This window comes from Myxine glutinosa, chromosome 7 (genome assembly GCF_964187855.1).
Source record: "Myxine glutinosa chromosome 7, kmMyxGlut1.1, whole genome shotgun sequence".
Taxonomy (NCBI): Eukaryota; Metazoa; Chordata; class Myxini; order Myxiniformes; family Myxinidae; genus Myxine; species Myxine glutinosa.
In genome coordinates this window covers 86,117,761-86,134,419 of record NC_136267.1, presented here as the reverse complement: position 1 = coordinate 86,134,419, position 16,659 = coordinate 86,117,761, and the positions used below count along the sequence as shown (strand labels likewise).

Below are 16,659 nucleotides of genomic sequence, written 5' to 3'. Positions count from 1 at the left end.
GGTGAAGCTAAACATAAACTTATACTAGAGCTTCCAGGGAAGCAGAACTCAACTGAACTGACTGGACAACTTTAAAGTAGGTCAGTTGTCTGTACTAGATTTAACTTACGATAGCAACCTACCTTGTGTGGTAAGAGTCTCACACACCAAGTTTGATCAAAATCCATAAATATTTGTGGACGTTAAAGTCTTAACGTCGTTTCGGAGCTGAAAACAACATGGCGGCCTATGGTGGCCATTTTGTGACGGATCGGATTGGAATGCAATAGCAACCTACCTTGTGTGGTAAGGGTTAAACATTAAGTTTGATCAAAATCTGTTAATATTTGTGGACGCTAGAGTGTTGTCGTTTTCATGACCAAAAACAAAATGGTCGCCTAAGTCCGCCATTTTTCAACGGATCGGGCTGAAATGTAATACCAACCTGGTCCTTGGGGTAAGGATGCTGCTTGTCGAGGTTGATATTTGTGGACGCTGGAGTGTTAACGTCGAAAAGTTGACACGACGATGATGGACACCGGAGGGTTCAGTATGTGATGAACTCAACTGGACGGTAATCCAGTTGAGTTAAAAACATAACTAAACATAAAATACATACATAAAAGTACAAATACATAAAACATAGCTAAACATAAAAGTCAAAACTAAACTTTAGTTTAAATTGTCCAGAATAAGTTGTTTTAATGAACATCAAAAGAGCATTCTGCGTTTCGAGCCAAATGCTTACAAGTTAGAGGTCAAAGTGATCTGTTTTTCAAGTGTTGGAATAGAAGAATCAGAATTCATATTGAAGGAATCGACAAACTCACCACCAACTGAATCTCCAAATGTTTAATGCAAACTCGAACTCCATCACATACAAATCCTGAGGAAAAACCAAAAGCAACAAGAATCTTCTAAGCTCAGAGATGTTTAATCCTGGTGTGCGCACGCTACTTCCAACCCTATTTGAAGCACTCTTCCTCTTCTTCTTCTTTCGTATGCAGCACAGGACTGCAGGTAGCATCATTAGCTGGAGGTGTGGTTCTGCCGCTGCCCCTATTGACAGTACACTTATTTATTTTGCCGACGTCAGAAGGATGACAGGCTGAGTCAATTCAACGGCCGATCGGGATTCAGACTCGGGACCATAGGATCCCAAGCCAGCCACCCGAACCGTTAAGCCAACAAACACCAGGCTTCTCACTATCCCTTCAGCAATGCCAGCCCCCCCCCCCCTCCCCCCCTCCCCTCCCTTAAAGTGCGAGAAATGCTGACAGGAATGAGAGATTTGGGCACAAAGGAGCAAGCTGTGGAACAAAAAAAGGCTCAAAGTGCAGCGTTAACAGAATTGATTGCACCACTCTGTGCTTTTTTCACTCACGAGGAGTGAAGCCACAGCACCGAGGTTGTTGTCGATGCTACATTTGGCCAGAGTTCATCAAAAAGCAAAACAAGGGATGGGGCTCATGAAGGGCTGGAATTCACAACAGAGACACCGATCCCGCCCCCAGGGAGTGAACATGCGTCCGTTTGTGGCGCAGCAGATCACACGATTGAAGGAAACCTTTTCCACAGAAGGAACACTTGAAGGGCTTGTCACCCGTGTGCGTGCGCATGTGCCGATTGAGGTGAGAGGACTGCGTGAAGCGCTTCCCGCAGGAAGTGCAGGCGAAAGGGCGTTCGCCCGTGTGCGTGCGCTTGTGTCGTGCCAATGCCGACGAGTGCGAGAATCTCGCGCCGCAGCCAGCGCACGTGAATGGACGAGGGGCAAGCCCCAACTGACCCGTCAAAACGTCCTCGGAATCGTGGGAGAAATCGCTGCCATCGAAGAAACGATCCTCGACGCGTGCGGAATTGGACGACAAGCCTTCGGGTGCTTCTGGTATTTTGGACGACGCTTCCTTTTGCTGTTGATATGCCAGTGAAGGGCCATCGTCATCGACGTAGGAGTCTTCTGCTTCAGGGTGAGTGGTGCACTTTATGGGGTGGAAAAAGTAGAAGAACAGTGTGTTTTTAAGTCATTGCAATTTGTATCGCCAAGATACCACCACCGTTATATCACCAATGTTCAGTCTTGCAGACATTGAACATACCAGACAAAGCATAATGTTAAACAAGACTAGGCAGTTGGGGCCTGTACTTTTGTAACATAAATTACACCCAAGAGATTATAGAAGTGCAAATATTTTATTCCAAACAGGAGAGAAAAATGGCAATGAAAATAAATATATCAATGTACCACACACTTTTCAAAGCAATGGTGGTGGTGCTGAAGCAGTCTCTTGGCAAGGGCTAGGCCAAGTGGCCTGGTTATGCTGTATGGTTTTATTTGCACCTTCACAAGTCAATAATTTGGCAACAGGGCAATAATTTTTAATTTGGTCAGGATATTGGAGATAACTGTTCAAGTGACTCGTGGTCGTCGCTCTAGGCCTCTAGGCCTCTAGGCCTCCTCCTCCTCTCCCCATTGGTATTTTTGTGAATATAAGATTGTTCTTCACAGTTCTGTTTAAATATGTTTCAACTATCCCCTTCAGTGTTTTATTCAGTGGTTTATTACAACACGCTGTTTTTCTTCTTATTTAAAAGGCTCCTTTCAATTTCCTCTTCAACTCATTCCATTTCAAAAAAATATTCAATCTCTCATGATTCCAAATCACTCCATGCTCTAAATTCTCATTCATTCCATCCCTCCTCCATCGTTCTTAAACGAATCGCTAACTTGAAAATCACAACAAACCCAATTTGTTATATATGTTCATCTTTCATTAATCATCCACTTTCTAAACTCCCCCCTTGCCCCTCCCCTTCAAATCTCCCCCCCCAAACATCCCTCCCAAATTCTCCCTCCTCCCACCTCCTTCTCAAAGCTGCCTCCGCCCCACTTCCTCTCCCTCCTATGTCATACCTCCACCTCCCCCAACCTTCTACTTTCCTCTGCCCCCCCTCAAACAAACTCTCACTGTGCCTCATTCCATCACCATCAAACCTTTCGTCCTCATCCTTCCCTTTCTTGTAACTCTTCTGTAATCTCTGACACACTATCAACTGCTCTTCCTACATCCCCCTCTCACCCTTCATCTGACCCTACCCCTCCCCTCCCCTGTCCTGCACCCGATGCTCCCCCTCTCTCCTCACTAACGGTATGGACCTCAAATATCCGGGGCCTTCGCTCAAACCTGATTGATCTCTCCATTCAGGTTGCTTCTGAAAATCCAGACTTGATCTGCTTAACAGAAACTTTCCTCCTTCAAGATGTCTCTGATTCCTTAATATCTCTTCCTGGTTACTCCCTCCTCCGGTATGATAGACCTGATCCTCGTCCTGGTGGTGGGGTGGCTATCTTTATCAAAAACTCTCTTCCTCACTCTCCCTGCACTGCCCTCTCTCCACCCCACCCACAGGAGTACCTCTGGCTACGGCTTCCTCTGCGCTCCCACCTTTTGTTCATATGTGTTCTGTACCGTCCTCCAAACAGTGATGACTCCATTTACATTTCTCTGTTGGACAACATGGACCAACTTCTATCAACTCATCCAAACTCTCTCTTCCTCATATGTGGCGACTTCAACTGTCATCATGCCAGCTGGCTGGGTGTGGGTTCATCTCTCACCAGCCATGGCACCTCAGCAAAGGACTTCTGCGACTCATTGGGACTGACACAATCTGTCAGTTTCCCGACCCGGATCTCAGTCAATGGAGTATCTTCTCTTCTGGACTTGGTTATGACTAACTTCCGTGCAAATGTCTGCTGCTCTTCTTCTGCTCCAATCGGTTCTTCTGATCATGTGCTTGTTAAAGTGGACATCTCACTGGCCATTCTCAGAGAGCCTCCTCAGCGCCGACGAGTCTGGCATTTCACTCAGGCCGACTGGCATGGTCTGCAAGCAGCCATCAATCAACTGGACTGGTCTCCCATCTCTAATGCCTCTGACATCAATTCTTCCTGGGAATTCTTCCAAAGCAAACTGCTCTCTCTCATGCACAGATTTATCCCATCTCGTCTTCAGTTGTCTTACCCTTCCTCCCGTCCATGGTACACTGAATCTTGTGGTGAGGCAGTTGCCCTGAAACAACTTGCCTTTGTGTCTTGGAAGGCAAATCCAACTGAAGGCAATCTCAGTTCCTTCCACCAAGCTCGAAACAAGTGTGTTTCTACCCTCAGGAGTGCCAGGAAGCACTATCTCTCCACACTCAAGATTGAACTCTCAAACCTGTCTCCTTCCTCCAAATCCTGGTGGCGTCTGGTCAAATCCGTTTCTGGTGTTTGTTCCCCCTCCATCCCCTCCCTTACCTCAAATGGCTACACAGTTGACACCGCACGTGACAAAGCCGAATGCCTCAACTCTGTGTTTGCCTCAAAATCTTGTGTCCCAAACCCATCTCTCTCTGTTCCCACCTTTCCCAGTCGAACCCAACTGCTCCTGGACTCTGTGTCCTTCTCTCCTGACAAGGTGGAGAAGTTTTTATCAAACCTCGACTCTGATTCTGCAACTGGACCAGATGGCATCAGCCCTCGGGTCCTAAAATCCTGCTCTGCCGCTCTATCTCACCTTCTCTCTGTTCTTTTCACCCTCTCTTTTGCTCAAGGTCATCTGCCAGCATCTTGGAAATCAGCAAACATTACCGCTTTACACAAAAAAGGTGCAAAAACAGATCCTTGCAACTACAGACCAATCAGCCTGCTCCCAATTATCAGCAAAGTCATGGAATCCATCATTGCTTCAGATATCAAATCCTTCCTCTTCTCCAATGGCTTGATCTCTGATCATCAATTTGGATTCAGACCAGGTCATTCTACTCTGGACATGTTGCTTCTGCTGTCTCAACAATGGATGGAGGTCCTCAATACCAAACAGGAAATCAGAGCTGTCTTACTTGACATATCACGTGCCTTTGATACGGTCTGGCACCCCGCTCTGCTCACCAAACTCACCTCCTATGGTATTCAGGGAAATCTCCACTCATGGCTTGCGGATTTCCTCTCTGGTCGTAGGCAACGTGTGGCCCTGAATGGATTTCTCTCATCTTCCCTTCCTGTTCTGGCTGGAGTTCCCCAAGGTAGTGTTCTGGACCCTGTGCTATTTCTGGTCTTCATCAATGACCTCTCCGACTCTCTGGAAAATCCTCTCTATCTCTTTGCTGATGACTCCACTATCTGCCGCTCCATTCCTCATCCCTCAGATCGGCAGTCTGCAGCCTCCTCACTCTCTGCAGACCTGGAAAAAATCAGCCTGGTCAAACAAGTGGAACATGTCTTTCAATCCTGACAAATCTCACACTCTTACAATGTCTCTCCAAAAGGACTGACTGGACAACCCTCCCATCTACTTTCTCAACAATCCTCTCCAAAAAGTTCTGTCGCTCAAGCTTTTGGGTCTCACTATCTGCCATGATCTTTCTTGGGAAAACCACATTGCCAAGCTGGCCTCCAAAGCCAGTCGACGACTGGGCATCCTCCGTCGTGCGAAGTCCTTCCTTGGCACACCTGAGCTCCTCACCACATACAAGGCTTTCATCCGCAGCTCAATGGAATACTGTTCCCCCCTCTGGGCTGGTGCTCCTGCCTCACACCTTGCTCGGCTTCACGCTGTTGAGGCCAAAGCTTTCAGAATCATTGGAATCTCCTGCGATGTAGTCAACTCCGAGGGCCTTTCACTCACAGGTAGGTTGGTGGTCTTTCTGTCTTCTACCGACTCCTCTCCGGCCTTGCTCCCCCAGCTCTCTGTGCTCTGTCCCCCCAATATTCCTTCAGGTCGCACAAGATCTGCCTGCAACCCTCTTATGGTTAAACTGCCAAAGTCTAGGCTCTCTGCTCACCTTCACTCTTTCATTCCCCTTTTCTCACGCCTCTGGAACAAACTCCCCCACTCCCTTCAATCCCACTCCTCCCTCCAGGTCTTTAAAACAGCTGTTCACCACCATCTCTTATCTTCCCCCATCGAAAACCTTGATCTTTTCTACCCCGGGTAATTCACCCCAGAGTCCTTGCAGTGTTGATATGTTTTATTCCTCTCCCACCTCCCCCCAAGTCCTCCCGATGTCCCTGCTCTCAAATGTTGTGTTTGTGTCCTTCCCCCTCTCTCCCCATCTTGTCTGCCGCTCCTTGTTTTTTGTGTTTTGTGTGTCGGTTTGTCTTTTTGTGTGATTAATGTTAGCTCTTTCACGAGCCTCGATCTTGCATACAAAAAAAAAAAAAAAAAAAAAACTCCCCTACTCGATGTGAAAGACTACGTGGGACCTTCAATTTCCACCAATGCCATCAGACCCTTTGGCTTTAAGTCCATCTGGGGGATGGAAAACACTGATGCCTCGCCCTGCATGCGGAGGTTCATAACTGGGTCAGGATTCAAACCGAGGCTAGACAGCTCCGATGCAAGTATTCATACCTTTCGGCTATCCTCCAAGCCCACATCTATCCAACGTGAATAACCATAAATGTGATCATAAAATTACTCTGGTCAAGGCAAAAACAAGAAATATGTAGTGCACGATAATTGCGAAATCCCCAAAATAAGTTGTTGGCCTATGATTACCTCAAAAATAATTAGTGGTTGAATTAAGTGACCTGGTATGCAAATCCTCTTAAAATTTCAAGTCAATCAGATGAAAATTTAGGATTTTAGAAATTTGGCCTTTGTTGGCCTCAAAATACTTGGTGGTTGAATTTAGTGACCACATATGCAAATCGCCTTCAAATTTCAAGTCGATCGGATGAAAATTGTGTTTTAGAAATTTGGCCGATGTTGACCTTTTGGCAGATGTTAACCTCAAAAATAGTTCAGTTGAATTCAGTGACGAAATATGCAAATCCTCTTTAAATTTCAAGTCGATCGGATGAAAATTGAGCATTTTAGAAACTTGACAAAGTTGGTGACCTTTGGCCTATTGACCTTTTGACCCCCAAAAACAATATGCTTCATGCGTATGACCAACTTTACAGTTTGGTGAAGATCGGTTAAAAATTGTGACCTGTAGGTGACCGACATACAGAAAAACAGACAGAATAACACACAAGACCAACCAATATACTTGAAAAATCTTCGATTTTCGCAAGTAATAAAGGGCTTCCTAGAAAATAAAAAATAATTTTGTTCTTAAACATTATCACTGCCGTTTGATGGTACTTGTACCTCATTGGATACTTGCAGAGGAAAAAACGTGTCATCATGCAGCTTCTCTGTTCTCGAGCAGACATGCTTGAAGGCTAATTTTGGTTGCACTTCTCTCCCGTCTGTTGTAGGCCTACAGCTCTCCGGCATCCAATGTTTAATCTCGTTGTCGTTACGGGAATCTCCTCCATAACCACATTCCCGCTTTGGCACTTGGTGATTAAGATCTGGACACCGTAAAACAAAAGGAAAGACGAGTTGTAAAGAAGTTCGTATTGCACTTTGTGTTCACATGGTAAGGTGGCGTCTCAGATTTATAAAAACAAGTTGGAAGATACAAGATTGCACAGGCCTACCATCAAACTCGCCCTCCATCTTGATGCCATTCGGCCTCCACATATGTGCCTCACTGTTGCTCTGCTCAGTGCCAACGGTTTCCGTACCAGTGTAAGAATCCTCAAACTTGTTCAGGTCAGCCGTTCCTGGAAAGACACAGTGTCTGTATTGCAGAGGCACGAATATACAAAAAAGCAACAAAAACGTTTGTCTCGTGAAAATGCCATTTTAACCCAAGATGATCCAGAAACGCGATGTGCTGACATAAGCACATCACCACAAACGAATATGATGCAGGTATGCAATATAATCTACACACCTTTTGCAACATGGTCAATGCGCTAAAGCAGAAGCATATGCAACAGCCCTCTTTTACAAATGCCTACCCATAGGATTAGCCGTGAGCAGGCTTCCTGGGACCAACGGTCAGTGGAACAACACAGTTTGTACCCACCATCACCGCCACCAGCCGCCAACTGCTGCGACGCGTGAGCACCGAGCACGGTGTTGAGGCCGCGGAACCGCCTCGCCGACGCGATAAGCTCCCGGCTCAGGCCCGTCAGCATGCCCACGATGGCGTCGAGCAAAGACGAGAGCAGAGGAGAAGCCAACAAAATCTTCCCGGTGTCGTCGCCGTCGCAAAACGTCGATCCCGCCCACTTGGCGGCGCGACGGAGAAGGCGGGCGAGCATGGCATAAGAGCCAAAGGGCAAGCGCGTACGTGCGTGGGTCAGCAGCTCCGTGCGGATCCCCATGTCCTCGGCACAAGCCACAAGCATCTCGAGCGTCTCGATGCCCAACTCGCCCTGCAATGCTCCGGCGAGCTCCGTGGTGGCTCCGTGTCCCATGAGCCAAGCAGAAAAATCCACGGGATGATGCCGCTGAGTCTTCGTCGCCATTGTTTCTGTTAGGCCCACAAATGTGAAGCAACCTGAGGGTTAGAAAATGCTGTGTAACGAACGTCGTTCAAATACTGACACACCGCCAAGAGGGAGTACCAAGTATGTATTACTCCATCATTAAGATAATACGGCTTAATTTATAAACAATCATTCAACAAACGTTCAAAGAGTCCAGAGTTACCATGCTGTATTTGCTATGCTTTACCTGTTATGTTAACATGCTGTATTTTACCGAAGGTGGATGGATGTTATGTTTTCACCCTTGTCTGTGTCTGCGAGCATGATATCTCAAGAAGTTGTGGACGGATTCGGGCGAAATTTGGTGGACAGGCTGGGTGTGTGACGAGGTAGAATTCATTAAATTGCATTGATGGAAGTTGTGGCGACTTTACTGCTCCCCTCACCAAGGGGGTTTCCACCTTGGGTGAAATCTGTGTTAAGGTGTGTAGATAACTTATCAGTGGCATTTTTCCAAGGTAATTTCTAATAACAAAAGTAACAGTAATGATAATAGCATAATATTAATAGCATATTGGTGAAAACGTTCTATTCAGGTCAGGTCAGTCTTTTGGGACTGTCACTGGTAACAGGTAATCCAGTGCTACCTGGTTGGGTTGTCAGTGACAAAACCGACGCTCCTCACTGGCTTTGCTGACGGGGAGGGTGACTGTGACTAGAGTCCTTGTATAAATAGAGTCCCGATAACTTGCAATTAGAGGCCATTTTGTTTTCATTGGGCGTGGCATACAGAACCCATTTCCATTGTGTATGAAGCGTAATGTGTCCGTTTTCTAATCAAACTTTATTTATTTGCACCAATAAGGACATTACATTACATAATGATTTATTTTCATTCTTCCAACACATCCGACTAAGCATACAATCAGACAGGGTTGATTTAATGAAGTGTAATGCGCTGCTAAAGGTTCACACTGATGAGTGCCTAATTTGAGGTGTACAGAGCGCGTGAGTAGAAGAAACACACACAGGTAGTGACAGAATAGAGAAATTTGAAAGAAGCGGAAGAAGGAAAGTGAAAGACAGAGATGGAGGCACACCATCCACGCTGGATGTGCACACCATCAGGAGAGTAGATAATTAGAAAATATAACAATTGTGAGCACAAAGAGGAGCAAGAGCTTGAGAAGATTGATCGAGTGCTCTACTTGAAGGTAGCTCCTTGGCTGATGGACAAAGGTGATACGAGGTGGTTTGCCATTGCGTTCCCAGCAGATAGTCAGGACAGGAATTTGTAATTTGTTCTGGATGCCGGTGATAACTCGCCTACTCTTGGCGAAGGACACCGTGGGATCTTTAACATAAACCAACTAATGACAGCAGATGGGACACCCGGCTTAACGTCCATTTGAGGGACGGCACACACATTGATGAATCACTGTCTGCGAAGTACCAGTATATGAAAGTATCTATGTCTATCTATCCTTGCGTAGTGCGGTGCGGCGTGCACAGCGACGTGTCTGTTATGCCCCGCTCAGTGTGCATATGATTAGCACTGTGGCTCTTGCACTTTATCAAACTTTCCCTGAATCCAAGATGAGGATTAGATGTTTTTTTTTCCCCCGTTCATTATTCTGTTAATGCAACATACTCTATGTCCACAAAGTAAATTTAGATTTAGGGAGAAAAGAAAATTAAGATTGGCAGAGAAAGTCGATAAAAGGTGAAGAGCATGAAAGTCAAAAGTGATGGAAATACAGAAGGAACTAGAAGGGCGATACCCTGAGGTAACTGAAAAGTATATCGTTTTTGGCCTTATCTCCCACCCCCGCTCCCCCCCTCCCCCCCTATGGTGAAGAATCACTTAAAAATTCAAGTAGCCGGATCCGAATCCGGATCTTCACCAAAAAATCATTTCATCCGTGTCACACACACTACCACCTCTCTGCCAAATTTCGTCCGAATCCGCCCACAAATTTTTGAGATCTTGTAAACAAACAGATAGGGGTGATGAAAACAGCCTCCACCACCTTAGGTGGCTGAGGTAACTAGAACGGCACTCGGTAGAGATCATACCTCCGTCAAGCTGAAAAGTTTACGTTTTGTATGCAAATGATGGACCGGATCTGGATTCGGACCTGAACCAAAATCGAATCGGCTTGTCATCACCTGACCAAACTATCAACCTAGTTTTGCCATAACCTGTACAATTTTTTTTTTAAATATCACACTATCACGTTTTTGGCTCCATCTCTCAATGGTAAAGAATCCCATAAAAAAAAAAATTCACATCCAGATTCGGATCTTCACCAAAATTTTATCAATGTGTCCTTGTCAAACACCAAGGTGTCCACCACGTTTCGTTGGAATCCATCCATAACTTTGAGATATCCTGTTCACAGACAGACAAACAAGACAAGAAGGTGTCAGGCAGTAGCCTGACAGGTATGACAAAAATCGAATCAACAATTGATTGTGTAATTAAAATAAATAAATAACCATAATATTGTTGCGGATATGGGATTTGGCCTCCATCCATATCCGCTTGTAAATATTCCCCTATTTCCCCAATACTCCCCAACTATCCCCAATCCCCCATTCCCCATTCCCCATTCCCTAGTCCCATTGTCTGTAAACAACACTCTGTAGCCCCGACCTTCCCCTTTTTCCCCCATTAAATGTCGTGCCCAGGTTCACCGCATCTCACGTAGACAACTATAGGACATCTTGCTAGTTATTCTTAGTCTATGTCAGTTAAGGACTCGTTTCCATTAATTCTGACTCTTCGTTGCACCAGAATGTGATTGTATGGCACCAGTAGTAAGTTTAGGACCTCCCAATACCTCCCCGCATCTCTTCCTCATGAAACAACAACACCAACAACAACAACAGCGGCGCGGGGAGTGCGCGTCCTCACTCCGGCTTGGTTAGCCGCCATTGACCATGTGCTCCGACGGGGTTACCACTCAGGGGCTGACTGTCAGCTCCTCGTCAAGGGCGGAGCCCGGTAACCCCCCGCACCCAATAAGAAGCGGCGGACCAATTCCATCTGGGGCGGAGCTAACGAGCCGAGGGCGTGTCACTCCCCGCTGGATATGTGCAGGAAGACGGAGGTGACGTCAGATGCGCCTCAGCTACGAAGGAGAACGGACGCCACCTCCAGCGCGACGATACCTACCCGCATCTTTGGACCGGACCGGGTCGATTCTGCCCCTGAGCCAAGGTGCACCTTGAGCCATCGACTACCTGCCCCTCCTTGCCATCAATCCCTGTGTGAGTCAGCCTTGTCCCGTTTGTCTGTGGTCTGTCGGGGCTAAGATAAGACCGTGTCTAAGTGCCCACCTTTCTGTGCTGTACCTCTTGTGCCGTGTAATCTAAACGTTCTGCATATCCCATATTATATCCTCCTCCGGAGGTCTTGAGAACTGTAGCCCTGGTGTCGTGTCATTTAACCCAGCCGTTGTGTCCTTTCCTTCATTGATCTAGCGTAGCGCGATTCGGCCAACGTTCGAGTATAATCGGGTAACTTGTGCGAACACGGCGGCCATTCCGCTCGGCCCAGCATAACATCTTAATAAGTCGTGTCCGCAACAATATAATTAATTTCTTAATCAATTGACTAATGGCATTCCTAAAACATCACTGTTTCGTCCGAATCTGCAACTTTTTGAGAATTAATTAATTACGTAATTAAACGAAAAATTAAATGAATAATCGATTAATTGATTAATAAATAAATCAAAAACAAGTGCAGATACATTCTTGGGAAAAGTATAGAAAAGAAGGGACAAAAGGTCCATAGCTTGTAGAAAATGTCGAACAATACAAAATAAGGGACATTCAAAAAATCTCGTGCATGCTGGACTACCCTCGTGTTCTTGGGAGGAACCAAGTAATGCTCTAGAAAAGTTCATATAAAGGGGCGCCCTACATATATAGGTTAAAACCCATCAGTACGTAAAGTTATCTGTGCACCTTGAAAACAAAAACACATAAGATAATGTGTGTGAAATCTAATTTGTTAAAAAAAAAATTGATAAAGTTAGTATGTACTATGTACCAACCAATGGCAGACATGTTGGGTGTGATTTGTTATTCGGGGCAAGCATTGGATAAGCGCGATATGTGTACACATTATAGGAAACGATTGGATTAGATTAAATAATTGTACACATGTGCAGTGAAGCCTATTTTACCAGTCCCTTTTGGACCAAATTGCACATTACATAAACTTGCAAGTGTTGACATTGCATACATATTGGACAAACGTGATATGTACATGACAACTGATGATAATTAGAGATGAAGGATGATTTGTATATGTACACCTACTTCTGCAATAGAATAGAAAACTAATATGTATGGTATTTTAATTTTTACAGAAATATTAAGGACCACAAAGAGGTCCCTTTGAAACCAAGAGACTGTAGCTGCATTGAAAATACATTTACTTCTTCATGCTGGTGTATGAATCAAATTGGCGCCCTTTATATGAACTTTTCTAGAGCATTACTTGGTTCCTCCTAAGAACACAAGGGCAGTCCAGCATGCACATGAGATCGTTTTTGAATGTCCCTTCTTTTCTATTGTTTGCAACATGGCACATACCATATAAAGGGGCCTTTTCTATGCCCCTGGCATTTTCCCAAGATACATTTTAAATATGAACAAAATGCATTTGTTCATCGTATAAGACTTTATTCAAGACGATATAAAAGACTTGGAAAAAGTAAGGGGAAAAAATATTCAATCCAGATGGAATTCAAACCCACAATCCCCAGCTTGGGAGTCTGATGCATTTATCCATTACTCATTAGGCCATTGAGCCAGCACGTTATATATTTTTTGTAATAGGTAGAAAGTGTGTGTGTGTGTGTGTGTGTGTGTGTGTGTGTGTGTGTGTGTGTGTGTGTGTGTGTGTGTGTATATATATATATATTAAACCTTTGTTAGGCATCAGATGTGAAGCTTGCAGCCAAGTTTCATTAAAATCGTGTGAGTAGTTTCAGACGGGGAAGGGGTTGGGGGATGGGGGGAGGGGGAGGGGGGGTTGGGGTGGGGGAGGGGGAGGGGGGGTTGGGGTGGGGGAGGGGGAGGGGGGGTTGGGGTGGGGGGGTTGGGGTGGGGGAGGGAGAGGGGGGTTGGGGTGGGGGAGGGAGAGGGGGGTTGGAGTGGGGGTGGGGGAGGGGGAGGGGGGGTTGGGGTGGGGGAGGGGGGAGGGAGAGGATAAAGATAAGAAAGGTGTTTGCTGCAAAATAAGCAAGTCTAACTATAAAGGTGATCGCGAGTCGGAGAGTTCCTACGCCCAATGCCAATGGCTCGGGTAGTACAGGCCTGCCTGTTGTGAGAGGTCGAATAAGAGGCTAGCCCAATTGAGTGTTCCCATAACACGTGTAACCACGACACACTCTCGGTGACACACAGTGAGTGCTGCGAGACCAGCCGGACAGACCGTACCTGCGAGCGCCGAGCAGTGGCCGTTGGTGGAGCGTCCAGGACGACGGGTCGGTGAGAGGAGTTCGATCGTTAGTTCGGATGGTGAATCCCTCCCCGTCTCACACTCACACTTCCTCTCGAATGGAAAGTTTATATTAAACATTCAAACCGCATTTTATAAACATTAACATTTCTCTTCATAAATGTTTTACAGAATTCTTTGCTTTTTTTTCTTCAAATATTTAAGAAAATAATTTTACTTCCGGTTATACGTCATACCATCATGACTCTTTTTTTTCACTTTTAACCTTTTTTACAATTCGATGTTTTTTCTTATTCACGTTTCGATGAAATTATTTGATAGCAAAACTTTTGTTAGAAAACGCACCTCTGACGTGAACGGCATCGATTTATCTATGACGTCATCATGCTATCAGTTCAAGATGTTTTAAACCTAGGGCGTGGCCAGATTCACAAGCCGCTTGCTATCGCTTTCAAATCTAGGCGTTCCGTATGAACCGCTTTGCAAGCCGCTTGGCGAGCAATTAAGAGAGCCGTCGACGTGTGCTCGGGAAAATGGCCGCCGTAGTCTGATTCAACATGATTGGTGGTTATCTATCTATAATTCCAGTAATCTCTGTGTGTTTGTTTGTACGTTTGTTTGTTTGTCTGTGACCGCTGTTTCTCGACAACCACGGGTCCGATATACTTGCAACTTGCCAGGTATATTGCTGGGGACCCGAGGATGTGCCTTTTCAAGGTTTGAAATTAATCGGACAAGTACTTACCGAGCTATGGCGATTTAGCCGTTCGCCGTTCGCTTTGGCGTTGCGAATGGACCAAACCATTGCATGTAAATAGAGGGGGGGGTTCTGTGGTCGTTGCGAATGGACCAAACCATTCATGTAAATAGAGGGGGGGGGGGTTCTGTGGTCGTTACTGCCACGTGGTTTCAAAGTTTTTTTTTGTTGTTGTTGTTTGCACGCATGTTTTTTTGCACCCACGTACGGGCACGCCCTAGGATGTTTACACACACACACCCCTACACAAATTTTTTTTTTGCAGTTTTTTTTTTTTGGCAAGGAACGGGCACCCACGTACGGGCACGTCCTAGCTTATATATAGTACGGGCATGCCCTAGTTTCTACAATTCTAGTCGTCGAGGACGATATTGAAACGTCAATTTATACTTTTATTTTTACTCTACTTCTTATCCTAATCATCATCATTCATTCAACAATCATTCATTCATCAATCATTCATTTAACCAGCATTCATTCATCAATCATTCATTCATCAATCATTCATTCATCATACTAAAATACGCCTTTTCGTGTTTGTCTCTGTCTGATTAATTATTGACCCCAATACATTCTGTCGTTACTTATCCAATCGCAACCAAACTTGACAGGATGATAGGTTTCCTAATTCCTATTGAAAAACGATCGCAAAAAAGGTGGAAAAACGCAATCGCTTTTCGCTCTGAATTACGTGCAAACGCATGACGGAAATCACCATCGCCCAGCATCGAGTGCCAACCAAGATGGCGCCCGGTAGCTACATCTCCATCTGTGTGGTGTGAATGGCAATGGTCATTCTATATATTTTCAGTTCAGTGGTTTCTTCCCCGAGTGGGTTTTCTCCGACATTGCCGTCAATGGCGTTGCATGTTGAGGTGTATATCAATTATAAATTATAGCTTTATCGTGGCATTTTTCCAAGGCCGCTCCGAATAACAATACAAATGATGAATATTAATAGCATAACATTAATGTTATTACAAAACAGTATGAATACCAATAATATCCCGCTTCCCCAAGGGGTTTTCATGCAGTGATATCGTGTATAAATAGCTTCTATTAAATGGCGTTTCCATGGAAGCAAAGGCCTCTACAGGAAGTATAAAATATTGTAAACACGTTTGATTACCTTTTAAATAGTCGATAATGCTGTTTAACAAATAACTGAAACACATTTGGAGCAATCCGGACATTCGTCCATTCTTATCACGTCGACGATCGCTCAGAATCGTAGATCTACTGCTCTCTATATATCCCACAAAAGTTATTAACGACCCTCCTGCCGCTTCCATGGAGTTCTTTCAAGGAGTTTTGGTTTTTCCAAAGCTGCGTCTCATTACAAACGTAATAACAACACTTATAATAATAGCACAATATTAATGATATGATGAAACAATATCCTCATTCCTCAAGGGGTTTTGTGGATTGCGATATTGCCCCCTGTCCCACCCTGACATCCTCACTGAAGTAAATGTTCCGATAAGGAATTTAATGGTGTGGCAGGGTCTGATCGTTTCATTCACCTGATCTAACATGTTATAATGTCATGTACGGTCTGATCGTTTCATTCACCTGATCTAACATGTTATAATGTCATGTACGGTCTGATCGTTTCATTCACCTGATCTAACATGTTATAATGTCATGTATGGTATGATCTTTTCATTCACCTGATCTAACATGTTATAATGTCATGTATGGTCTGATCCTTTCATTCACCTGATCTGAATGAATGAATGATCGTTTTAAGGCCATTTTCCCCGCCCGAGCGGGGGTTAGCCTTGCGGGCCCCATGACAATCATGGTTCCCCGTTTGAGGCAATGTTTTTATGGCCGGATGCCCTTCCTGACGCCAACCCTTGGTCACGCTCTTACGATGCGCAGGGATACGGTGTACCTATTCTAAACCGGGGTACACACCGGGAGATCTAACATGTTATAATGTCATGTACGGTCTGAACCTTTCATTCACCTGATATAACAGGTTATAATGTCATGTACGGTCTGAACCTTTCATTCACCTGATATAACATGTTATATTGTCATGTACGGCCTGATCCTTTCATTCGCCTGATATAACATGTTATGTTGTCATGTACGGTCTGAACCTTTCATTCACCTGATATAACATGT

The 16,659-nt window shown here is 45.0% G+C and overlaps 1 protein-coding gene across 3 annotated transcripts; it reads right to left on the bottom strand.

Moving 5' to 3' along the window:
- Positions 1-816: 816 nt before the first annotated feature.
- On the bottom strand, positions 817-13,949 carry LOC137418440 (uncharacterized). 3 transcript variants are annotated; one of them, XM_078781951.1, is made up of 5 exons: positions 13,748-13,949; positions 7,885-8,361; positions 7,451-7,576; positions 7,116-7,321; positions 817-1,958 (listed from the first exon to the last, which is right to left on the bottom strand). In XM_078781951.1, the coding sequence occupies exons 1-5, from the start codon at positions 13,887-13,889 to the stop codon at positions 1,464-1,466; spliced, it is 1,446 nt and encodes a 481-aa protein (XP_078638077.1). In that variant the 5' UTR covers positions 13,890-13,949; the 3' UTR covers positions 817-1,463. The 3 variants fall into 3 exon arrangements, with proteins under 3 accessions (XP_078638077.1, XP_078638078.1, XP_078638079.1); XM_078781952.1 differs by having other exon boundaries at positions 7,885-8,334; XM_078781953.1 differs by lacking the exon at positions 13,748-13,949 and adding an exon at positions 8,538-8,799.
- Positions 13,950-16,659: the final 2,710 nt, after the last annotated feature.